Source organism: Micromesistius poutassou (genome assembly GCF_964030765.1).
Source record: "Micromesistius poutassou genome assembly, chromosome: 17".
In the NCBI taxonomy this organism is placed as follows: domain Eukaryota; kingdom Metazoa; phylum Chordata; class Actinopteri; order Gadiformes; family Gadidae; genus Micromesistius; species Micromesistius poutassou.
The window spans coordinates 11942291-11969040 of NC_140287.1; the positions used below are offsets into that span (position 1 = coordinate 11942291).

A 26750-nucleotide genomic window follows, 5' to 3' on the forward strand; every position below is an offset into this window, starting at 1 on the left:
ACACAAACTCAAACAAACAAATGTGGCAAATAGGCCTATGCCATTTACTTTTTTTAATTAATTATTCATGATAAATGTATTCCCACAGGTTTTGAACGGATTCATGAATGTTTGCAATACATAATGTATGCTGAAATACATTAACACAACTACATTTTGGTAGTTGTGTTAATGTATTAACACAATTAATGTATTAACACAACTGTGTTAATGTATTAACACAACTAATGTATTAACACAACTAATGTATTAACACAACTACCACATTTTACGTTTTGGTACTAAATAAAGAAACAGTCCTAAAGACAGACCTTTGGAATGCAAATGCATAATGAATGAATGCATAATACCTAAAAACATTGCTTCAGTAGTTTAATTCCAGTGTATTTTTATGAGGTGTAGCGATTGGTTACTGTATAGTAACCAGCCTGAACAAATGAAAACCCAAGGACAGCAGCACCTCTGGTTGAGCAATACTTGGTCATTGCATACAAACTAAAGCAAGTAACACATTTCAACTAATCACTATAAACAAATGAAAGTTGGCTGTCCTTGTATTTAAAAATACAATTGCTCAGTAAAGCAGTTCCTGTGTGTTTTGGCATAAAGAGGACAGACATTACGGTGCATTAAAACAAATGTACCTGATAGTTATTCATCAGTCAGATCAGAAATAAACTCTAAAATAAACATTCAAACATTTATACTAGAAGGCTATTTTATAATCCTATTACCTCAAATTTCTTTTAATAAAATTTTAGTCTAATATAATAATTTCTGGCAGATGCTATCATACACGTAAAATGTCCTTTGATTGTCATGGTATTACAAAATATCAAATCTAGCCCTACAATGCTAAGATACAGACCAACATTCACCATAGTAATTGTTAAATTCCTCAGCCAAATTCACAAATACTCACATTAGCTAACTCACATGCACAAACACAAACACAAACACACACAGACTGTGAATTATATATTGGCATGCTGGAGCTGCTTTACATGTAGCCTAACAGCATCAGATGTGCGTGATACGATAGGCTTTGTCAGGGACTGACTGGGACCACGCACGCACGCACGCATGCACGCACGCACGCACGCACGCACACACGCACACACACACACACACACACACACACACATTTATCCTTCTAAACACATGGGCAGGTTGATGAATGTAAAAACATTGTATTCTATTAAAATGGAGATGGTTAGAAAGATGACATAAAGTAGCAGCACATACACCCCTAGACGAATATCAAGGCGCCATCCGTTTACATGGATACCAAGGACCTGAGAACAAGGGAAGGTTTAGTATACAAACCAATGAAGGGGTCCTTATATTAAATAAACATAAAATTTGTACATTATAGCAATTCATTGTCAGAACATAGATATCTATCTCTCTCTCACACACACACACACACACACACACACACACACACACACACATGGAGGGGGGTTAGTAACTTACAGCTAAGGTCACAGAGCCCAGCAGTAGCACCACAGAGTAGAAGAGCCCTCTGCTGTTGATCAGAACCTGAAAGATGAGAAGACAGATGTTGTGTCCCACTTTGAACTGTTTAAGTCTGTTGGTATCTGTGTAGTTTTTATTTATTCCAGCAGATGGCCTCAGTTGTTCCTTTTTCAGCTCCTCATTATTGTCAAATAGTTGATTGTGCCTACGTGTAACTATTCTTTGGTATTTGTTTGTTTGTCTGTGATATCAATTTCCTGCCAATGTGTGTGTCTTGCCAGTTTGTCAGATTAGTTAATTAATTTAATTAGATAAGTTTGTTTTGGTCGTTTTGAGGGCTCCTTTTGGATTGCCTAAACTCTTCTCTGCTCTGCAAACCGTTTGAGATTAAAGACTTTTAAAAGCCTGACACTTCATTTGCAAGCTGCTCTATGCGCCACCACACAACAGTCATGTCATATTTATTTACACATAAAGAAAAAAATGTAATTGGTCAAAGTGGTGTACAGTAGGGAGTCATAAAATAAACACAACATAGTGACTAAGATAAAGCACAGCTTACCAGCCCACTTCAGTGTATACCTAGGATTTGTTAATTACCCACCAAGGTTGTCAGCAAGTTATTTCCACTAAGGCAGTCAGTAGAATAAATGGTTGTTCTCACATGAGAAGAGCGAGAAGATAATTCTTGTAGTTCAACCGAACATTTAGGAAGATTTAGCTTACCCTTCTCATGCCAACGTTACCCATGGGCCTTGGCTTAAAGACCGATAAACAGGATTAATACCCAAGGTCCAATACTTAGCCCTGAGCACCACTTTAAGCACTAAATCCAGAGTTTACACAAACCAGCTCCGAGCCAAGTACCAAGAGTACAATTAAGTGAGCCGAGTCATTGTGAGGGTTTCTGGTGGATTACTTAAATTCAGTCTATTAGAATATTCAGTATGAGTATTAAGTATTCATTCAACATCAATTGCCAGTTTTGGAGTAATTGGAGTAAAAACAAGAGATGTCAGATCTTTCACAAATTACAAAAAAATAAGATTAAAATGTCATATTACTACATTGATTTGTGTATTTGTGTTATATTTATATTTGTATCAACCAAGTGTTTTCAGCCTATCCTGTCTTTGGCATTCTCCCTCGAATGTCTTATGATATATTTAATTACAATTGTGTCTTTGGAAACGTTGGAGTTTATCCAGAATGTAGAGTTTTTACAGGAAAGTAAAACCTAACGAAATACGTGTGGGTAGTTTTGTCCTGAAGTGTTTTGTTTGAAGCACCCTTAACAACTTCCAAATCAATGAAATGAATAGGAATGTGTGTGTGATGTACAGCAGATTAAAATAGACCAGCGGGTACGTGGACAAGGTTTCTTTGTTTACGGACTCACTCTTTACAGATGAAGTATCAGGGAAAGAAAGAGAGGAGTAGTTTGGGTTTCAAAGGGGACAACATGATCAACAACTCAACAAGCCAGCCTCTCACCTGGGATCCCAGGCTGACAGCCAGGGTCTGGATGCTCCAGGGAACTCCTAGGCCAATCAAGATATCGAAGACGTTACTGCCCAAAGAGTTGGACACGGCCATGTCCCCTTGGCCTGGGCAGGATACGTGAGTGATGGAGTGAGATGGACAGAGAGAGAGATGAGCTTAATGTAAAAATGTGTGCTTCACAATCCAATGCACCAAATATAGGTCATGCTCTGCCATTAACTATGGCTATTTTGTTTGCGTTGAATTCTTGTTTTGACTAAATTAAATTCCACTGGTGTTCTGAGGAGCTACTGCTCAAAGTCCTAAGTGTATACAGGGACCAGCACACCCTGAGGTGCATGTTGGCGACATATGTAGTACAGTACAGTAGTAGAATTACATTTTTCTAAATGAGAATAAAACTACTCAAAAATATACAGAAAAAAATATTATACACAATATAAGAGTACCCGACATAAAGATGAAAAAAAAATCAACAAACGAGATCGGCTGTTTTGATGTCGACATCATTGACAGTATATGCTACATTACTGAAACGTTTATTAATCATGTGTGGACATGATTAAAGACCAGTATTGTCATGAACTTATTCATCCATAACTTGGATATCTCTTTGATATTATAACCATGCTTCAACTCTCTCCCTAGTTCTGTTATACAGAACACTCTGACTATATTCAAATTGCCTCACATGTTCCCTTGTTCCCAACACAAATAGTAAATGGACTGCATTTATATAGCGCTTTCAGCCCCGTGGCCACTCACGAACGCTTTATGATTATTACCTCAGCTTTCACCCATACTCAGACAATGGTGTCGACCGTGCACAGCAAAGGCCAGGTTGTCGGGAACAGTTATGGTTAAGTGGAGTGCTCAGGGACCCCTCAACACTCAGCTAAGAGTAGCCGTAGATGGAAGCAGCCACCTTCTGGCGGCTAATCGACCTACTCTACTTCCCTAGCCACTGCCAGCCACAGAGTGCACTATTTAGAAAACAATTATAGGGGGAATTCAGACCCTAATTATGGGCAGGAAATCCATTGGCGTGACATGTATTGTTACACAAACAATCCATGTTTGATGCCATCTGTGACAGCTTAGTTGCATAAATAACCCGTATGGCCCGGTCATCTCCATTGGGATGAATCAAATGACAGTAAAAACTGCTAGGAATCAAGAGATATTGAGGGAATAAATATCTATAAGTTGTAAACCTTAAAGGTGCATTATGGGTATTGAGTAGTTCACTATGTGGCGAACCAGATTTGTACACTCACATTTTGGATTCAACAAAATGGTGACCCCCTAAATGCTCTGACATTTTCTTGATGTTTGTCAGCGCAGTCCCCTGTGGAGTCACGTCTGTGAACAGTACGGCTAGACTACAAATTGGACTTCATTAGGTTACTTTATAGGGCACAAGTGGACCAATTGGAACAAAGCCTTTTATGCACCAGTACACACACACACTGCATTACCTTGTCGTGCCACCAGGAGGCTGGCCATGCAGTCGGGGACACTGGTGCCGGCAGCCAGGAATGTGATGCCCATGATGACGTCTGGGATGCCCAGGGTGAAGCCGACCACCGTCACCTAATGTAAACCCAGAACAAATCAACAAGACGTAGCACGCACATCACACAAGGTACAAGTGTCTAGCACAACACACTTCAAACTCGCACAACATGCTCATGACAGCTTCCTCTAAGCGACTAAAGAGGCCGCGTACAAACTTGATGGCTGTAGAAGCGATGTACTGTGGAAGGGATTGAATGTTTGATAATCTTCTGATTCAGATGTGACTGGTTTGTAAACGTTTAATGGCTGAAAAATATAATGCAAAGCATTTTAAGCAATATGACTTACATTTTACATTACAAATTTCATTATGTATTCCCACTGCATTTTTCCACTGCGAGTTCCAGAGGACGACTTCAACTAAACATCACTATTTAGATGTAGCACGTACCATCCACACCATGACATAAGAGAAGATCGCTATCCACACAGTGGAGCCAAAAAAGGCAACCAGGAAATATTTCTCCCAGCGTGGTTGATTGATATCCGGGAGAGTGAGGAAGAGGAGTAAGACGATTGGCCAGGAGACTAGCCACTTGAATATCTCCATGGGGCTTCCTAGGACAAAGAGTGGTAATAATTCAATCATCATTTAGCTGTGCTGATTATTATTTTTTTCTACTACAGCATTACATAATTTTTTCACAGAAAGAGAAACAGTTCCTTTACCAGGGACTCTGAAGGGTGAGTTAAGAACTTGTTCATGGCTTCCCTCCTCTCCCGATGTCATCTTATTTGCAGGGCCTAACACACACACACACACACACACACACACACACACACACACACACACACACACACACACACACATGTAAATAAAGAATAGAAAATTAAATAGATAACTTCTATTTCAAAAAAGGGTATCATCATAAAAGTTCTGAAGTTGACTACTAAATCTGGACCAAGATGGATATACTCAGAATAAATGCATGGTTAAAGGTGCCATATTATGCCACCAGGTGTGAGTGTGATTAGCCGTTACAAGCCATTTGGAAAATCTGCCTCTTTTGACATCACAAGTGGGCGTGTCCACCCAGATGTATTATGGATAAAAGAGCAATGGCTAATCACACTCACACCTGGTGGTATAATATGTCCTTTAAACCTAAAGGAGGCAATTTGCCAGCAATTTTTTTAAAGGTGACATATTATACCACCAGGTGTGAGTGTGATTATCCATTGCTCTTAGCCGTTACAAGCCGGACACGCCCACTTGTGATGTCAGAATAGGCAGATTTTCAATACGGCTTGTGATGGCTAATCACACTCACACCTGGTGGTATAATATGAGGGGGGTTTTATGCAAAGCCCTCTGCCAGACAGCCAGAGGAGACTCCAGCAGTGACCGCAAGAGGACAGCAGAGTAGCAGCACATGACAACAGCTGCATGGTGATCAAGGACCACAGACAAACACTGTTATTGCTGCATTTATATTGTGACTTTTAATGGCGCACAGCACACCCGACTACGATCCATGTGTCTCATTGTTCCTTCGTCCCACTCTGAGAGTATTTCATTTTCCCCCAAACATTGGGTTGCTGGCTGAGTCCATCTACAGTGACGCCTCACAGCCTAGGGCACACTCATGGAAGATAAAATAGTGCACCTTTAATAGCTCAGCCCAACCACAACCCCCACCCCCCCTAATAGCAAATAAACAGGGCCCGGCCGTGTGTGATCTGGCGAAACTCTGATCTTAGTATAGAGAGGGTGTTTTACTGACCCTCTGGTAATAGGCGCTTGGTGGGATCATTGCCGTCGCCATGGAAACTATAGTCATCTGAGTTAAAGGCTGTGTTGCCATTGGTTATGGCTTTTCCTGAGCCACCCCTGGTAAAAAAGCGTTGAATACTGCTGTTGAACCTGACACACGCACAACCACACGCACACACATACACACACACACACACACACACACACGCAGACGTACGCACGCACACCCAGCAGAGGAAATGAAACAAGGGGGTAATTAATATGTCAAATAAATAATAATCATTTTCTTTCAGGTTGTCACATCAGTCTGTCGGAAATTGCTGGACCCTGATGGCTGATCGCAGTGGGCCCCGTCAGCCAGCTGCCACGCTCTGGAAAGTTAGCATAATTTAGCTGCCAATTACAAAAGGTGCAATAAAGTTCTGTTATTTTCTTTACAATTTAAATCCTAAAAACAAAAAATGCAAAAGACTTGACATTTTTAGGTCTTTCTCCCAACTGAGAACGACATGAGTTGAACTCCAGTGGCCTTACTTCATGACGAGGATGTATCCGACATACATGAAGACGAGGACCAAACTCTCCCACCTGGAACACACACACACGAGACATATACAAACACAGTTTAACTGAATGTGTTGAATTATGGGATAATCAGAAGTATTTATTCACAGACTTTGAAAAAGGTAAGTGATGATTTACCATCAGGATTACCAGTTGCAATTAACCTATGAGGCGACCAACTGACAAGTGAGTTGATTTCAACTATATTAAGTTCATGTCACTGCAACCAATCAGAAGGATTTCAAGACAAAACCTTTTAGACAAGAAAATAGGTTGTGGGTAATCCAGGCCATTGTGTGGCTACATTCATCTATAAAGAATGGATATTGTGTGGTGATGTTAAGTATATTTCATGTGTCCTGTTGGATTTCTATGTAGGAAATACACCTTTAAAGTAATGCATCACAAAGGCAAGCACACACATTTCCTGAAGGAAGGCTCCATGCAGAATATGAATGTTTTTGCCTCTAATAATACAGATACTTTGGAAATTTGAGTCACATTTTGAGATAGTTTTTTCTATTGACCTTGCCTAAATCTGTTCTTGAATAACAAGAACAGTTAAAAAAACATGAGAAAAAGTTAGATATCTACAAAATTTTACTCACCACATTATCCGTCCATCATAGATAAACTAAGAAAAGAGAGAGTGGTGTTCATGTCAATGAATTTAATTGTAGTTATTATCTTAAGAACAACTGAACGCCATGTCAAATACAAGCATTAGGCTAGGATATTATACTCACTGCCATGAGGGCCAGAACAGACAATGTGTAGCAAAATGAGTCACGAAAAACTGCATACTTGGTCAGGTAGACCACCTTTGGCGAGAGAAGAGAGAGAGAGAGAAAGAGAGACCGATCAATTAAAAAAATATTTTTTAATTTAAAAAATGTATGAATGGTACTGTTCAGAAGACAAAAAATACTAAATATAAATTGGTCAGTATATCAGTGGGTGCAAAGCTATGCCTACTTATACTTAAATAACCAACATCCTTTGTCTATCTGATGGAAGAAATAATATAGAAGTACAACAGAAGTACTCGGCCAATGAAAAGAAAAACACAGCAATTTTAATAATGTACTTTGTTGTTGTAACCCATATACTGTTAGCCACACACCTGACCAGCAAATAAACTGCAGATAGCCATAAATAGACTGCAGTTAGCCACACACCTGACCAGCAAATAGATAGCCACACACCTGACCAGAAAATAGACTGAGAGCCACAAATAGACTGCAGATAGCCACACACCTGACCAGCAAATAGACTGCAGACTCCAACGATGCAAAGGATGTTGAAAACAGCCGAACCAACGATAGTACCGACCCCGACATCGCCGTGCGTTACGAAAACACCTGGCAGATAGAAGGGTTACAATGAGTGACCTAATAGATAGCGAGGAAGTACATCAGTACGTCTAGAAAGCATTTGAATCTTGCTGTTATTTACTCTCTCAGAATGGGCAGAAGAACATAGGCCCGATTTACCCTGAAGGAAGATATTGATCAAAGTCACTATACTTCTTATGAACACAATGCCGTGCACACATATTGTAGGTCTGAGGAGGGATCTATCATGTTTAAGAGTTGTTTCTGGCCTCATTAAATTACAATAGTCACAACTCCAGCTCTGCCAGACAAAGGTTAAATGGACAAATGAAAGTATGAATAAGACAGAGGTCTTAGGTATTTAGTTAGGATTCAGTTTAAAATTATTTTATTTACTTTTAAATCCCTTAATGCCCTTGCCCCGCCGTACCTCTCTGAGCTTCTACACCCCTACACACCCACACACTCTTTCAGGTCAGCTGATCAGCTGCTCCTGAATGTGCCCAAAACTACACGAAAGCTCAGAGGGGATCGTACTTTTGCGGTTGTGGCTCCAAAACTCTGGAACAATCTGCCCCAGCACATCAGAGAGGCCTCTTCTCTGTCTAGTTTTAAATGCCTTGTCAAAACCCATCTTTTTTCCTTGGCTTTTGACACTTACAAAGACATTGACATTATCTTATCTTTTTTCTTTTCTTATTTTCTTATCTTATTGTATTTCACCTTAATAATTATGTTGTCCTGTTGAGCTGTTTTTCTTGTCTTGTATTTGTGATGCTTTCACTTATTCTCGCACTTTGGTCAACAGTGGTTGTTTTAAAGGGCTTAACAAATAATGTTGGATTGGGATTGGATTTAGACACCTACTGGTTTGGTTTCATTAATGCTTGGGATTTCTTGACTTGCATATGAGGTCTTTATGATCATTTGTTTCTGCTTTTCTGGGTTTGGTCTTGCTAGCTGGAGGCTTAGTGGAGGAACACAGGAGCAATTGGTCTTGTGATTTAACCACAAGACCCACACCAATAAGCCCTCACATGCACTCGCACTCGCACTTGCCATTACACCCGCACCCACATGATCCCGACCTAAGAGGCATGGATAACCTTTGCTTAGTTTTCTAATATCATGAACAAAACACAGAAAGTCTGCTATGTTCAAATCTCTGAAGCAAAACATCTTCTGAATCTTGCTTAAGTAAAGTAAGTAAGTAAATGTAATTTATAAAGCACATTTACACACAGCATAAACTGACCAAAGTGCTGTACAGTGGATAACGAAAAAGACAAATAAAACACATTGGACCAATAGTCATAATTATATAAAACATAAATAAAAGGAAACCTTCAATATCAGGGCACAGAAACACAGAAATACAGAAAATGAACAAGAGTGCAGGGTTAGGGAACAAGGAAGCCCAGGGAGTAAAGGTGGGTTTTTAGCCTGGATTTGAAGGCAGAAATGGAGGGGGCGGATCTGAAATCCAGGGGGAGATGGTTCCACAGACGTGGAGCAGCAACTGCAAAGGCTCTATCCTCTACATCCTGTGGTTCACTCACACACTCGCTTGTTCGCTGTTTCACATTTTCTGCTTTCATTCCCTCAAATTCTTCTGGGAAAGAAGAGTGAAAAACTTCTGCCTGTGTGCCCTCATTTATCGGAGAACACGTACTGAAAGAGAAAAAATGCTTCTGTGGAAATGAATTTACAACTTAGCTGAGCCTAAGCCAAGCAAGCTTGTCCTTTATCCCTCAGTGAATTCCAACAATGTTTGCCTTGGAACATAATCCCGGGTCAGAACCATGGGACAAAGGGATAATTCCCAACATGAAGACAACGCCAGAGCATTAAACTCTGCAATCCCCCTTCATTTGTCATGGTCACACAAACGTAGGGAACAGCGAACAGTGTTTCATTTGGTTCTGCTGTGTGATGATGTGCTAAATGAAAGAGTGTGTGATACCTATTATAGACGCAAAGAGCTCCGGTGCGGAGCTTCCGGTGGCCATGAAAGTGGCTCCTGCTACATCCTCGGTAAGGCTCAGTTTCTGTATGGGATACAAACACATGCACATGCACACAGAAGAATAACAAGATAAACAGTTTATTTGGCACAGCTTTATGTAAGGACACGTTTTCAGGGACTGGTGAGGGAACACAAAGACATGTGATTTGTTTTAAACATGGTGAATAGACTATATTTTACTTTCCTCATTTCTTTGACTATTCAATGCCAAAATGAATGGCTCACGTTCCAATGTGAACCTCAGGTAACATATTTTATTGTATTTTTTTATTTTATTTTATTTTTCAAGTTTTTTGTACAAAACATGGGCAGCATCGATGCAATAAACAAAAGTAGATATAATTACAATATGATGTGACAAAATAATTCAAGTGCTAACCCTGTAGTGTCCTTATTGGAACAAAAGAAACAACAAAAAAGAAGGAAGAAAAACAAAAGGTAGATACGTACACATATGCCTGTGCACCTGGACACATACGTACACGTGTTCAGTTAACACATTGTAAGTGTGTTTTTCTAAGGCATACAAGCTGTCCCGTGAATTAATGATTTCCTTAAAGTAGTGATCAAGCCCAGGAAGTGTCTTTACCTCACAGATCTTCTCCAGGCTAACAACAAAGTAATCGTCGCACACGATAGCCAGGGCAAAAAACATGTACATAGCCTGGAGAGCAAACAGAAAACACAACAGAGCTAGGACAAATATTCCATCTAAAGATGACAAACGTTCTCAGCCATAGCTCTAGATCAAGATCAGTGTGCACGGAACACAGCACTCATTCAGTTTTTGCATGTCTTGATAAAAAGGATAAGCGAAGAAAGAAAGACAAGAAAGATATTGATTAAGATATTTAGAAAAGGTATCAAAAAACACGGTGAATGAACGGCGGTGAATGAACGGCGGTGAATGAACGGCGTTCATTCACTGTGTCATCCTTTCACATCCTCTTGTCAGTTCAAGGGTATGTGATCATTTGGCTTGTGCTACTTTGACAGGACGTGTCACTACACTCCATTTACCTGACGCCCAACAGTCTGTCATGTGAATAGACCGTTTTCACAGAGGTGTCGTCGTAGGGAAAACACAAGTGTTGCTCAAAGCACAAATGACGGGGCTGCTACATCAGGGCACGGGGAGCGACTAAACGAGTGAAGGTAAAGGCCAAGGTCCTGATCACAGCGCGGATCAGCAAAATGACAACAAATTTGAACAAACATGATGAATGTTTCTGTATAGATACTAAAAACGGGGTACATGCATATGTCTACGGGGTTTAACTTTTACATCATGTATGCATTCACATCAATCTCAGAGGCTTCAAGAAAAATCCCTCGTGAGTTGCCAATAATGAAAGGACAATTCCTTTCATCAGGGTCTCAAACGCCTCAAGCCAGCGGAGGATAGAGCAGTGATCAGGGGAAGACATTGGAAGGGCAGAATACATGAGAGACTTTTCCCATTATTCCACAGAGTTACAGAGTACACACAGGGAATCAACGCGCCGCTGACACACTGCCTATGTAGCAGTACAAACAAGGGGTCAAGCAGAAACAAGAGTTCACAATGTTCAGTTCATCTTAATGAAGTTGCATTGAGTCACTCACTGCCACTATGTGCAGCACCACAGCTCCTTGCCTCCTCTGGCTGTTGGAGAAGACGTCTGTGGGGAACTGGTGAATTGCTTGAACACACACACGCACACGTAAGCACACATACACACACACACACAAATACACACACACACACACACAGGCGTACAAACAGATACACACCCATGCGTCCGCACAAACACACACACACACACACACACACACACACACACACACACACACACACCCACACACACACACAAAGAAACACATACAGATACTGCATTGATATTTGTCACAAGCGTATTCATTGAACAGAAATCACATGAAGATGGAGGGAGGTGAAACATACATGTGTTGTGAATGAGCAGAGATATCCACAATACGCAATACCATATCCGGTACTTTTGCAGCGTTTTCTCAAGCAATCTTGGAACATAATCATGAACATCGGTAAGCAGTAACAGGTTAAAAAGCTGTTTGTTTAGTTCCTAAACAGGCATGCCACATATATTCCAATCATACATGTAATTAATAGCCCTCATCTAGTAGGTAAGGTTTATCTGAAATCATTCATTCATAATTAAAAATGTATAAAGCAATTGAGGATTGCACTAAAATCAAGCATTTCAAAGGAACGCCTGTGAATTCAACCAACATCATGGAACCATGGAAGATGGTGCGGTATTAAAAGTGTCTGGTTTAATCGTGTCTCTTGCCTTGCTACTAGGTTAACCTTCTTTATTCTACTTCATTTTATGCTTGATTCTGCTTGGCTGGGAAGAGGGCATTAACACGGCAGGTTACCCGCTGACTTGTCGGTTGTACTTGCTTCTGACTGAGCACAGAGTTATCAAATAGTAGATCAATATACCACTTGTATTTTTTTTCTATCACAGAAATTTCAAACATGAGGTCCATTGTAAAAATAAATCTTGTTTAAAAAAGTTTCTAAAATATGTCGGAAATCTATCGGAGGGTCAGTCGATACATAGTTTCGCAAGCGAGATACAATGTAGCAACTACGTTATTAAACTAGTGATCAGATGCAGCCTTGTGTGGTTGCTATAGAAACTAATTAGCTACAGCTGAGCTAACGTTATTCACCGTAGTTCTAAAGGGGACTACTTTTTGAGGGAGATGAACTCAAACAGAGTATACATTTAATAAGCATGCAATACGAATAAGAAAAAGCATAATTATTAAAGTATTTGAATTGTTTTATTCTGTTGGCAAGCAAGAAGTAGAATAAACGGGATAATCACCTCAAGGCAGGGCAATAAACAGTTTGATATGCCCGGCTCGTGGACGGCTTACCTTCCACGAGCCGGGCATATCAAACTGTTTATTGCCCTGCCTTGAGGTGATTATCCCTTACTTATTGGACCTACTATTTAGGAGATGTTGAAAGACCACTTGAGAGTAGGTCGATATTTAGGTCAACTTGAAGTGGAGGCCAATTCAATGTGGAGTCCATTCATAATTTTTCATTCATTTAATTGTGCGTGAATTAATGCTTTTTTATTGCGCTGCAATTTTAAGTGTTATCACCATAAGGAATCAGCATGCTTCATTTCAAAACTGATGCTGTGCCAAACACACACACACACACACACACACACACACACACACAAAGAGAGGGGGGGGGATGGAGAGTCACCAATTTTCTGTCTAGGATTAATAAAGTACTATCTTATATTAGCCAATTAAACACTTGAATACAAATTTCAACTTTAATGCAATGTATGCATTGATGATCTAGAGGACATGCAACACAGTTTTGGTGAATCTAAAAACAGTGATATAATCTCTCAATATAAGCCACAATAAAATAGTAAAATCATGAATGCCTTAGTGTTTATTTGCCTAATCATTTTCACAATTGTCTTTATTGTTTATCACAATTGTTTATTTGTGCTCAGTGCCATTGATCTGCAAAATTGTTCTGTGAATGCTCTCCTGGAACAGTGAGCGATGTGGGAAATGATTCATGTCAAGCTTCCATTTTGGATATAATGCATTTATAACCTGCTCATATACACCGTATATACACCGTATATGAGCAGGTTATAAATGCATTATATCCAAAATGTGTGCACAATGAAATTACCATTAGAATAACCATTTGAAAAAAACATAGCCTACAACACATATGTGTTCATCGATCTTATCTTTCATTGTTTCAAGTTATACTATTTTAGATATCTGATGATAACAAAAACTGCATCTCTATCCATTTCCTCCCATATCTCGCTGGAATGTTTCCTTTCTCACACAGAACCACATGTGGGATAACAACCCTGCCTCCCATAGCTGAACCCCCAAACCAGAACAATGATTTTGCACAACAATCTAAATGTGTCCTACTTTCCCAAAGACATAGAAATTGATTTGATTCTGATTTCCATGCAGTCTTTTTGCCTTTATAAACAAATCATGTGCTTGTGTGTCATTTGTGCAGGGCTTGTGGCAAAACAAGACAACAATACACAATGCCCAATGTGACTTTGCATCTGATATGGTTGAGGAAGACGATTTCAATTTAATATGAGTCACACTGCATTGTGGATTAAATGTCAAGTATATATATATATAAGTATATATATCCTGGTCAACTTTGTGTGAGTGTGTGTGTGTGTGTGTGTGTGTGTGTGTATACCTGGCTCAGTGCAGTTGATCTCAAGGGTGCCATTGGTGACAGCCAAAAGCCTCCTGCGTTGTGATTGGTCAAGAGACGCTCCAGGGAATGACTCAAGATGTAACCTCGAGACTGAAACAAACAAACAAACAAACACACACTGAATCGTATTATAATGCACACATGCACACATTCTTATCGTTAATATACGCCTATTGACCTTTACAGATTCCATGCACAGGCCTCTTTCATCCAATATTTTATCTTCCAATTTCATAGCGTCCTTCATCAACATCTTGCCTTAAAGCCGTTACTTTGACTGATATCTAAATTGCTGCCTGTGTCCCGAAATCTGTAAAAACCACAGGAGCATCGTGTTTTTGAACCTCACCGTCAGTCAGTGCAGACACTCCCCAGGTGATCCCTAGGACTCCGAGCACCAGACAGACCTGCACATGCATCATGTCCCGCCTCTTCCGTCTCATGTAACGTCTGGATAACGGAACCCCGCGTAGCGGCCCCTCCATAGCTGCCGCTCGTTTGGACATTCTTACGAATCCTTCAAAGACAACACAAAGTCTGCTGGCAGTCTATAGGAGGCAACATGTGTCATTGTATGTCTGAAGGTGTACTTTATCACTATTTCGTGTAATGCCATAAGTCAGACGTTCTGCTTTCAGAAGAAAAAAAAGCATCATTGTTTATAACACTTTTCTAGTTCATGGCTACATTTGTTACCCACATAGCCTACTTCATTTCATGATTTAATACTTTTCGATATTCAGAAAGTGAGGGTCTAGATTTGTTTCAGTTTAGTTGTAGGTCTACTTGTTCGGTCGTCGGGATCATGTCGTTTCAGGAAAATGTAGTTTACAAGGTGAACATTGACTCATTCGACCGCTTAACACAACAAGCCCCAGCCACAATATGAACCATTATATTTGTAAGCCGCAACAATCCTTAAAAGCAGACACACGCCTTCGTCAAACCCGTGTTTTACCTACGTTTTTATGATGTAGAAAATACTTGTCCTGGCTAAGGAGCGAATACTTGCTGGGCTGTCATTTCCGTGTGTGTCCCCCAAGATAATTGTAGTATAAAAGAAATCAATTCGCCTGATTGCATCTAATCTATTACAACGCAAGGTGTCCTTGGTAGGCGTCGTGGTTCACCGTAAGACCAGCCGGACCAGGGCTGCATGCATGCTCCCTTGAAAAGTTCTTGTTGATAGGCAGAGTGTGGGTGAGAAACAGGGGAAGGGGGAGGGCTCGACCAACAAGAAATGGGACGATCTGGCGTCCACACGTTAGGCCTGCTCCATTGAGTGGTTCATCACCGTCTTGATTTACTCCCAATTGTTTTGATATTCAACTGCAACGTCCATCCTAAATTGTGCTTGAAGCAGATCTTTGTTTAATTTCATTCAACGTCAAAGCCAACAGCATTTCTCTCTCGTTCATTTTTACCTATGTTTAATGGGTACAAATGTATTTGTTTGAAATTAAATATGTAGCCTATAATAGGCTATCATGTGATGATACGTTATAATAGCATTCAAAGAGTGAACCAATACCCTGGGCTCTCGTCTGGTCGTCCCCGTGCCACTGCCACAGTATATTCAAAAAATAATTTAATCCAACAAATAAAACTATGTTTGGAATAAATGAATGTGTAGGCCTATGGAGATATTTAGAGTTCACTTTCAATTTGCATGCATGCAATTTTTTCCCGCACTCAAACCGAAGAATCATTAGGCTATAACCTTTACTCTGGGCCTTGATCCGTGTGTGTGCGTGCCTGCCACTGCACTTCTGGTCATAGAGCAATCATGTGAGTTACAGACATTCCCCGAATGACCGTGAAGTGAGAGACGGAGAGCAGTTTGAACGTGTGTTGGTGAGCGTGAAGGTTTTGGTTTCTGCGTGTGTGCGTGTGTGTGTGCGCGTCTTTGTGTGTGTATGTGTGTGTGTAAACGTGCTTATGTGTATGCGAGTGTGTGAGGTCATTCTGCTTATGTGCATGCTGTAATTGTGTGTGTGTGTGTGTGTGTGTGTGTGTGTGTGTGTGTGTGTGTGTGTGTGTGTGTGTGTGTGTGTGTGTGTGCATGCATGCGGTAATTGTGTTTGTGTTGGTTAGTGTGTTGGAAGATCAAGCTTTACGGGGATAAACTGAGCGCGCCGAGGGGGTTGGATGAGGGGGCTATTTGGCCGCTTCACGCAGTATTAAAGGTTAACATTTTCAGAAACTTTTGCCTTCTATTCGACGCCAAGATTAATTATAATACAGTCAATGAAATCCCTGTAAATCAACGTAGGCCTATGTGAAAATGCTGTCATTTATTTTGCACTGCCGTTATTTAACAGAAATAGGATCAAGACTTCTCTGGCTGTTTTGCCGTTTGCGTCAGCTGCACAAACTGACTTCAATGTAGCGGATGAAGGTGATAGTGTTACGCAACGCAAGGTGGTGTAATAAAGGAGGCAGCATAGTAGAAGATAGCTCGGGGTTCAAACACATGTTGGTTCCAATAAATAATCAGACAGCATCGCTTCAACTTTCAAATCATTTATTTATAGTGCTGTAAAGAAAGAAAACCTATGATACATGAACTACCTTGGGCAATAAAAGCTGTCTGCTGAGGAGTCATCGATGCATCATTATAATCTGTATCAATAGCATTGAATGATTAAATAAAGTCATCCACAGAGTAGTTTCCTCTGTGTTACAAAGGGGGGAGACGGAACCCATAACATCCCATCACTTTCTAGTTGTAGGCCTAGGGCCTACTCTTTGCAAACAATATCGTAAATGTGTGTGCAGGGTGTGAGGCGTGTAGGTATTGTGTTTTCTTTGTATGATTCCGGTGTAGACAACGAGGAAAAATAATAACGATAATTAAAAACTTCTCCCGGCCCTCTTTGACCAGAACTCCCTGGGGGGGGGGGGGGGGGGGGGGGGGGCGTAGTCACGTGAGCTTTAGAGTTCTATTCACTGCGAATGGACAATGTCCCATGACCTTGAAAAACAAAATCAGAAGTTCTAATTGGACAATGTTTGGGTGGTTGGGGGTCACATGAGCATTCGATTTCTGTTCACTGCGAAAGGAATCAATTCATGGGCCCTTGAAAAGACAATATCAGAGGATCTAATTGGACAATTGTGACTACTGTTGTTGATTCATCCTGACTGGACACTGGTTTTGTCCAACAAAATATATATATATATATATATTTTTTTTTTTAATTGAACTCTCGTTAATATACAATAACAACAAGTATTACGGGGAGCCCCATTCTTCTTTTTTTCCTCATTCATCTTCCAGTTACCGGTCAGCAAATAAATTATAAACACAATAAATAAAAAAGTAGTTTTTTCTTCTAAATAGATTCGTTTGTTAGGGTTGATTCTTATTGGTCCCTGTGCTGGGAGAGGGGGGGGGGTATTTAAAAAAAAAAATGATACTCTAAAACAAAGTATCTAAAACGATACTTTGAGAAATATTATGTAAATTTACTTTGACAAGACACTTCACAATCACAATGTGATTACGTTATATGACTTGATAAAAAATATTTGTGGGACAAAAAAGCATTACGTCAAGCCAATCATTCTAAAATGGCAATTTGCATTCCAATTGTGCTTTTTTCTTTTCTACATTTGAATGACTGTGAAGAGGAGACAGTGATAGTGGGAGAGTGCTTGAGAGAGGGTCTTTGTTTAACACTGGACATATTTATGAGTATTGTCACTCCATGACAATATTACACCAGAGGACTCTTACAGAGTTATGTCAACAAAGTCAAAAGGTTTGAGTTGAGCAATAGTGTATGGTGCACCGCACATGACTTAAGGACTTCTGTTCCAATTGCTCATCAAACACATTGCAGCCTGTCAACTAGTGTCCCAAGAGTTTCCATTCAGAGAGTTCATCCCATTGGCTACTACACCGTGGGGTTATAAATCACATCATGGAGCATGATGGCATACTAGCCCGAGCCAGACTGTTTTGACTTCATTCTGTGAGAGTTCATTTATCTCAAATGTCAATTTGGTACCAAGTCAGCATTCCTCTTATGGTCAGTACATTGCGCCGTAATGGCCAAAAGACTTGTTCCCAACAAGACTTGGATCCCACTGACACTGTGGGATCCTGAGTGACACTCGGGATCATTGCATTTTGGCTAACGTCACTGGAATGGATTTCATGGTGGGTCGTCTTCCTGATGGTGTTCAACACGCCATGTGACCGCCATAACCAATCAATAGCTATAAGTATAAAAACCCATTAGACAGAGTCCTCGCGTACAGACGTACACATCGACCGACAGGGTGCAGGGTGGGAAGGGAGAGCGACATGGCTAACACGCTGTCTACCTTCCGTAACCAGCAACAAGCAAGCATAGATGCTTCCGCAGTTCAACCGGACGGAAGCTGGATGCTCTGCGATTTATATTCTTAGTGTTTTTAGTTTTTCAAATACACAAAGCCTGTGAAACGAGGCAAACAAGGTCAGGGATTCTGGACTAGTAGCCTTGGGACTGACATAAAATACTGCAACTATCATGAATTCTATACACCATGTGTCCTTCTCCGGACCATTCCACATTTTTGTAGGTTGAGTAGCAAACAAGTGTGCTTGTATTCATCAGTATTTTGTAAATGCTTTGACGTGTAGAACATAAACGATTAATGATTCAATCCTTTTTTTTTATCTCGAAAGGGGATTTTCGTCAAATTAAATAATGTTTGGCGTATTTTTGTGGGCCTATTTATTAATTGAGAAAAAAGTAAATAATTTTCATTTGACTGGCGAACACTTGACAAAGTGCTTGGTTATCAGGCCAAAAATACACAATATCTATATTTACACGATAAACTCATTGAACAGTTAAAGTGAACTCACTCCAGTCCTACACAGTAACAAAACCACTTAACATTTGTGTCACAACACTCAGAGGCCTAACCCTGACCATTGTCTTGTCCCAATTTTAATACATCTGCTAGAGAGAAAGAGAGAGAAAAAGAATACTTTCTAAGTGCAATCAATCACTGACACGTCCGTTTCCTGGAAGCCAGGCGTATAACAATTCTACTGGGAGACCGAGGGTTCACACTGAGGGCCACGAGGACTGAAAATGTCAACGTTTGGAACGGCTCGACTTGTTCTCTGGGAAGTAAATACGTCATCTACGCAAACGGGTCACCTAAAAACACAACAAAACACCGGACGACCCCCTGTGGTCGCTGGGCCGTCCGGTGGCATGTGAAGACGCTTCTACGTACGGGGTCATTCCTGGCCGGGTTGGGGGAACTCGATTGACGAGTTAAGCAAGAGTGATTCGATCTCGTAATTGAGACATAAATCATTTCTGAAAACTGGGTAAAAAAAACAACAAAACAAAAACAACAGCCCTCAACCCCAAATAAATCGGAATAGTCATAGTCATCGTGGGCCAGAGGAAGTTAGACACAACTCAACGTTTGGCTTTGGCTCAAGAGGCCAAATCTTACTTGACATGAGGGACTCCACCGAGTTATATTTTTGGCAGATTCCGGAAGGACAACCAGCTCATCTTCAGCGAGCTTCATCACCGGAGGGATGTGACGGTACGTCTACGTGATTACGTAGCCTCATCACATCCGTCACAAGCCAATAGGCCCTGCAAGACTAAACCAGCCCCTACGGTCATGCGTTGTGGTTTGTGTAAAGAGTGAATGTATGTGTATGTATAAAGTCCATAGAATGGGAGTGCTTGAGTTAATGACCAGCGCCCCCCCCCCCCCCCCATCACACCTCCACCTGGCCAAGGTCATGGAGTGTTTCAGTAATGGGGGCGAGGGGGGGGGTTGGTTAGCTATATCACTGTTGGTCTCTAATAAAAGGAGCCCTTCAGAAAAAAAAAAAAAAAAAAGATTACAAGAATAACATTTTTGTTTGGGGCTGCAGAGAGGCAGTGGACAGGCATCGCACACAGAAGTCCACCACTCCATCACTACCCCTCTCCGTGTCTCTCCACGCTGGGCCTCTCTCGTTTTCCCACCATCATCTTTCATCTGGGTCCATTCGCCCAGCGTTGAATTGAACACCACAAGCAAGGGGTGTCTGTCTGTCCGTCCGTCCGTCCGTCTGTGCTTTCTTCTAGAGCGTTGGGCTTGACGACCGGCTCCTCCGTGCGTTTTCCTCGACGATGACAAAATGTGGAATTTCAAACGTTTTGGGAGTGGGGTGGGGTGGGGTGGGGGAAACACGCTCTGAGGTCCACATGGAGACTTTGAAGAGGTGTTTTATCTCAGCCAGTATTCATGGTGTCAGGAACACCGAGTCAAACCTCAACGGTGTATTGCCTGCTCCTTCACTGATCAGGCTTAGGTGTGGGCGTCGATAATGTGCTGATCAGCCATAGACAGGTGTTGTTGTAGTTGAGCACTGGTATCCTAGGTGGGTGGTGTGGTCCATGCATGTCTGTGTGTTTATGTGCGTTTATAGGCATACCATATACCAAAATAGACTTCTTTTTTTTCAATCAGGACAACGAGAAAAAGACCAGTGTGCATTGTCGTTGGTTAATAATTGGTTATTAACACCAGATCATTTTCTTATCCTCGTCAGAAATGAATCTAGTGTGGCAGATCCCGACAGATCTGGATATCTCCACTGCTAAGCGTATCATTGGATTATGCTCCTCTGACCCAATCATCGGTCACCATATTGGTTCGCCGTTTATAGCACGTGTGTGTAATATATGCGTACGTGTGTACATGTATGTCATGTGACCGCCTAACAGTTTTGCAACAACCTTTTCCCTATCTTCATCTCTTTCACTCTTTTCTCTAAACGTCAAAGTGTGCGGTATACAAGCTTTTGCGAATGGAACTGCATCTTTCTGAATACTCGAGGATAACATTGTGTGTGTCTGTGTGCATGTGTGCGCACGAGCGTGTGTGTGTGTGTGTGTGTGTGTGTTTGTGTGTTGGTGTGTGTACTGGTGTGTGTGGGTGGGGGTGTGCGTGGTCACGGCGTGCTATAGAAGGCGTCCTGGTTGAGGTTGTTGTTGAGGTTGCTGGCCTTCATGCTGTAGTAGCCGCTGAAGCGCGGCTCGGGCTCCGCGATGCGCAGCACCCGGGGGTGGTTGTTCTGGCCGGGCCGCGGCGGCGGGGACAGCGCCTGGTCCTCCGGGGAGGAGGGCGAGGCCAGGCCGCTGCGCGGGCCGAGCCCGGAGAACAGGCGGTTGTTCAAACACTGGGCCTGCAGGGGAAACATCGCAGATTGAATACTCGGAATACTCGGCGTGTCGATAATAGGACAATAACACTAAGAACTAAGGACTCAGCACAATGATGTCATTAACATATATATATAACATAACATAACTTATGTATTATATATATAAGTTTAAGTATGTGCGCTGGATTGTATAAGCGTTACAATTTTAACTCGATTTATAGATCACATATTCTGTTGTATTCCATATATTCGAAGGATGAAACACATCACCCGTATGTGTGTGTGTGTGTGTGTGTGCGCCAAGGTGCGTACACACCTTGCACTGCAGGGGGAGCCAGCGCCTCCTGTGGGAGGTGTAGAGCAGCGCCGAGACCAGGAGGAGGAGGAGCAGCAAGAGGGGCAGCACCACCCACATGACGGTGGTGGCCGTCAGCTCCTGCCGGCTGACCCCCGGCCCCCCCTGGGAGCCCACTCTGGGGGAGCCGGACAGGAAGGGCATCTGGAGCCCGCTCACGTCACCTGAGGAGCCGACACAAGGCGGGGAGTGACTCCCTTGATCTCAGGTCGGGGACGGATCATTGTGCTTTAAAGCTTTCCCCCCCCGAAGAAACTTATTCTGTTGAATCAGGTGTTGATTTCTTTGTGGGGACACGATGAAATACATGAATACAGAGTGTATAACTCTGGTTGTGATTGGTCCGACCCGGGCCAGGTCTGAGGGAGATCCGTCCGAACAGGAGAGGTGCCGGCAGCATATGCCAGAGTAAATAAAACTTGCAGATTCGTCTGGTTTCCCGGGCTAATTGAAGTCCTAATAAACAGCCACATTTCCATCGTTGATTTGAAATAAGACTTCCGTGTTCCTACCCTACCGTCATAGCCGTTGCTAAGGACAACCAATCAGGTTGCTTCAGTGGACTTCAACTCACCGAGTAGTTCTTATAGCGTGTGTAAACACAGAGCTTTGGTTGACAAAAACATGTATATTGTGTGAAAATTTACCCAAAATAGGAGATCATGAATTAAAAAAAAAAACTTATTGGACAAAACAGTACAATGTGTTACACGTGTGGCATGCTGAGGGCCGTGTGTGTGTGTGTGTGTGTGTGTGTGTGTGTGTGTGTGGTACCTCTGAAACGGGGCAGGTCGTTGGGACTGTGGGAGGGGTGGTCCCAGGCCACAGGTTTCCGTTCCCCAGTCAAGTCGGTTTTCTCAATCGGTACGTTGGTTGGAGAGAAGGTCTCTGCACAGGCGCACACAGAGACAAACATGTGTTGAAACACAAGAATGTACACACACACACACGCACACACGAGTATGTACGCACCGAACACAAAAGTATAGACACACAACCAAGCACAAGAGTACACCCACAAACGCCCACACAAACACACACACACACACAGAACTGTATGATTAAACATTTAAGCCTTGATTAAAAACAGCAGATGTTCCTTGTCATTTAAGGGACATTTAAACTAAATGTCATGCGCTCGTACTAATCCCATCATTTAACAGTGTAGTACAGCTTGAGGTTAATCACCTTGCAGACATGAAATGATGGCGTAAATAAATGAAATAAAATTTATGGAAAATACAACTCCCACGTAGCTTACAAAAAGGGTTAGATTAATGTCAAAGTTCTGAGAACATGGCAAGAAAATTTCACTTTATGAGGTTTCTTACATTAAGTTGAGTTCCCCTAGCCTCCCTATGGTCCCCCAGTAGCGAAAAATTGCATTAGGTGTAAACCGAGAAGTAGCTATCTTACTCCGTCTTTGAAAAAAGGATCGCTGAAACGCTTCGATTTGGGTTCTGGTCAAGTATGATGACATACGGGACCAGGTTACCTCCCCTTTCTCTGATTGGCCCGCCCAGAGAATTTGGCCCGACAATGAGACAATGAGCTAGGACCGTGCGAGCGCCACATATGTGTGTGTGAATACACACACTGTAACGCAAGTGTTTTTTGTTATTTGGATAACCATTCTGCTGTTGGTGTTATGCCGCATAACATGCAACACTATAACGCAAGCTTGCATAAAGCTCCCATTTAGTGAAAAGACTAGACTGCGTCGGGTTGGTTGAGAAGGAATTGGGAACTGGACATGGAGGAGAAAAGGATTGTTGCCCAGGATTGTCCGTCGGAGCCGGGCAGCCCCAGGGGTGGCCAGCGGCCAGCGAGGCTCCGACGGACCGCTGCCGTGGCAGCGGGGCTGGGCGGGTAGCCCCAGGGACGGCCAGCGTTCAGCAGGCAGCCCCGGGGGCGGTCAGTGGCCAGTGGGGCTCCGACGGACCGCTCCCATGGCAGCGGGGCTGGGCGGGTAGCCCCGGGGGGCGGCCAGCGTTCAGCGGGCAGCCCCGGTGGCAGCCTGGGCAACAATCCTTTTCTCCTCCATGTCGCGGTTCCCAATTCCTTCTCAACCAACCCGACGCAGACAACCCTGGGCAACGATCGCGGGCAACAATCCCCTTCTCCTCCATTTCGCGGTTCAGTCTGTACTTAATATTGACGTGGAAGTGGAAGAACCAGAGGCGTCTGAGAACCCGACACAGTCGTTTGAGATTCATAATATCATCCGGAGGTGCAAACAGCTTTTGACCATGATAATATATATTATATTGTATAGATATCTAAATATAATATGATATTATTTAGATATAGAGCTCCAGGAATCCCGCCGGAGCACCCAGAGTGTTCAGCGTTCCACTGTAAACACTAGCGCGTGGTACTGTGGCCGCAAGCTGCTCAGGGCCACACCCCCACCCTCCACCTTGACCCGCCTCTAAAAACGGTGCGTTTGTGGAGCGCTCATTGTGGGACTGGCTTGTAGTGGCTGTAACTCTGCACCAAGGCAGAATTTCTTGAACGTCTTCAAGTACTGTATTAGGGGCCCACTAATACCTATATTAAAGCATCCATAAAATAGCATGCCATGGGACCTTTAAGAGAGCTCAAAGTGCTTAACACAAGGAAAGGCAATTTATATTAAAAGCATTTTTCGTCATATTGGTAGAAATGCTTGTTACGTCCCGGCAAGGCAATCAATAAATCAAACGATACCGAACAAAACCGCGTTCAGTATCTTCGGCTGACGCAGGCCTTGTAATAAGCCCCTCCAATCAGATTGGATGGCCTAGCTGCCTACCCGGGTACCTGCACAGACTCTGCCCATGCACTCATTGCGCAAGACAGGAGTCTTCCCCCAGGCTAGGCAGAGCTAAAGCTAAGATGAGTCCCGTGTTTTGGGAAGGGGCTTTGGAGGGAGGCCTGAAGTGAGGGGTGGGATTTTTGCAGTAGGGTAATTTCAAAATACAGCTAACCCCGGCTGGTTTCTCCCAATGTATTAACAATAAAAATAAACAATATTTACAGTCAAATATTATAGTAAAAAGGCCTGTATGCCAATGTAAGGCCAATATGAAATCAATGTATCATGCATCATCGTCAATGTATCATGTACAATGTGTCCATCCCCCATATATTTTGGACGCTTTTTGCTTCAGTGCTCCGTCCGTGTGCGTGCGTGCATGTGTGTGTGTGTTAGCATGCTCATGTGTGTATTCCACACCTATACAAATGGGGCAGTGTGTGTTTGCGTGTGTGTGTGTGTGTGTGTGTGTGTGTGTGTGTGTGCATGCTTATGTGTGTATGCCATACCTATGCAAATGAGGCAGCGTGTGTTTGCGTGTGTGTGTCACATATGTATGTGTGTGTGTGCATGCTTATGTGTGTATTCCATACCTATGCAAATTACCCAGCATACGTTTGTGTGTGTGTGTGCGTGCGTGCGTGCGTGTGTGTGTGTGTGTGCGTGCGTGAGACGTATGTATGTGTTCGTGCTAACGTGTGTGTGTGCGTGGGTGTGTGTGTGTGTATTCCACGTAATCCATACCTAAGCAAATGGGACAGCAGCTGCCTTCCTTGGCGAGGGGCTTGTCGCAGGGCGCGGCCTGGGCGGGGCAGGACACGGTGGAGCACAGCGTCTGGCCCGCCAGGCAGTAGCAGTGGGTGCAGGCGTCGATGTCCCAGCGCTCCTCGTCGGCGTACTGCCGCCCGTTGAAGTGGCAGGCCGCCGCCCCCGCCGGCACGTGGGGCTGGGTGGGGGAGTCTGGTGGGGCCGAATGGGGGAGGGAGGGAGGGAGGGAGGGAGGGGGGGCAGAGGGGGAGAGGGGGAGAGAGAGAGAGATAGGGAGAAGGAGAAGAAGAGGGAGAGATAGGGGAAGAGGGGGAGGGAGAGGGAGAGAGAGAGAGAGGGAGAGAAGGAGCAAGAGATAGAGGAGCAAGAGAGAGCAGGAGCGAGAGCGAGAGATAGAGGAGGGAGAGAGAGGAAAGAGAAAGAGAGAGAGAGGAGCGAGAGAGAGAGAGCAGGAGAGAGAGAGAGAGAGAGAGAGAGAGAGAGAGATTAATTTTTCATATAACTTAAAAACAACTTGATTGAACAAGGAGCCGAGCAAAGGAGACCAAAATAAAAGCGGACACACAATCAAAGTAAGTGATTAAAAGAAAATCAAGCTAATCAGAGACAAAGATATAAAAAAGAGGCTACAGAAAAAGATGGTTCTGGAGGCAAGTTTTGAATGTGGGCCTTTCTGATGCGAGGGGAAGCCTGTTCCAGAGTCTAGGGACTGCCGGTGGAGAAGCACAGTCACCCAGAGACAAAAAAATGTAGGATGCCTGGGGCTTTACAAAATGAGTCATCTGTTCCTCCAGTCAACCTCAGGGTTCAGACAGTTAATTCATGTTTAGATTAAAATATTAATTGAATTGCATTAAGATAAGCTGGTATTTAAATGCTACTGAATTCCAGAGGGCTAATTCAGGTGTGAGAGTGAAAAAGTACTGGACAATAAAATAAATTAAAATTAAAAATTTTCAACAAGAGAAGAAATCATTGCTACATCATTGCTACAACAGTAGCAATGTGAATGTTAAACAATTATTGTGAGCATTATTATGCATTATATGTATTATTAGCACAACTATTCATTATTCATCACATCGTCTTGGATCCTAATCACAGCCTAGAGGTATCGACTAGATTGTGTAGTGACCAATCACATGCCCGTATGCAAAATTACATGAGGGTGGTGAGGGG

General features: G+C 42.6%; 2 protein-coding genes across 4 annotated transcripts in view; both read right to left on the reverse strand.

Annotated features, from left to right (window-relative positions):
• Positions 1–860: 860 nt before the first annotated feature.
• slc24a4a (solute carrier family 24 member 4a) lies at positions 861–15587 on the reverse strand. Of its 2 annotated transcripts, XM_084482651.1 has the most exons (17): positions 15431–15587; positions 14818–14985; positions 14448–14558; positions 11804–11880; positions 10788–10862; positions 10136–10220; positions 8096–8199; positions 7585–7659; positions 7447–7472; positions 6809–6862; positions 6285–6424; positions 5230–5304; positions 4952–5118; positions 4461–4575; positions 2974–3086; positions 1477–1542; positions 861–1295 (listed from the first exon to the last, which is right to left on the reverse strand). In XM_084482651.1, the coding sequence occupies exons 2-17, from the start codon at positions 14972–14974 to the stop codon at positions 1146–1148; spliced, it is 1590 nt and encodes a 529-aa protein (XP_084338777.1). In that variant the 5' UTR covers positions 14975–14985; positions 15431–15587; the 3' UTR covers positions 861–1145. The 2 variants fall into 2 exon arrangements, with proteins under 2 accessions (XP_084338777.1, XP_084338778.1); XM_084482652.1 differs by lacking the exons at positions 14818–14985; positions 15431–15587 and adding an exon at positions 13340–13375 and having other exon boundaries at positions 14448–14557.
• Positions 15588–16975: 1388 nt separating this feature from the next.
• Positions 16976–26750, reverse strand: part of crim1 (cysteine rich transmembrane BMP regulator 1 (chordin-like)) — a 76711-nt gene continuing 66936 nt past the window's right edge. For both annotated transcript variants that reach the window (XM_084482453.1, XM_084482452.1), the window contains 4 exons: positions 25548–25763; positions 22781–22894; positions 21968–22170; positions 16976–21672 (listed from right to left, as the gene is read on the reverse strand). In XM_084482453.1, coding sequence (XP_084338579.1) covers positions 21439–21672; positions 21968–22170; positions 22781–22894; positions 25548–25763 — 767 coding nt within the window. In that variant the 3' untranslated portion in view covers positions 16976–21438. The remainder of the gene's footprint in view (positions 21673–21967; positions 22171–22780; positions 22895–25547; positions 25764–26750) is intronic.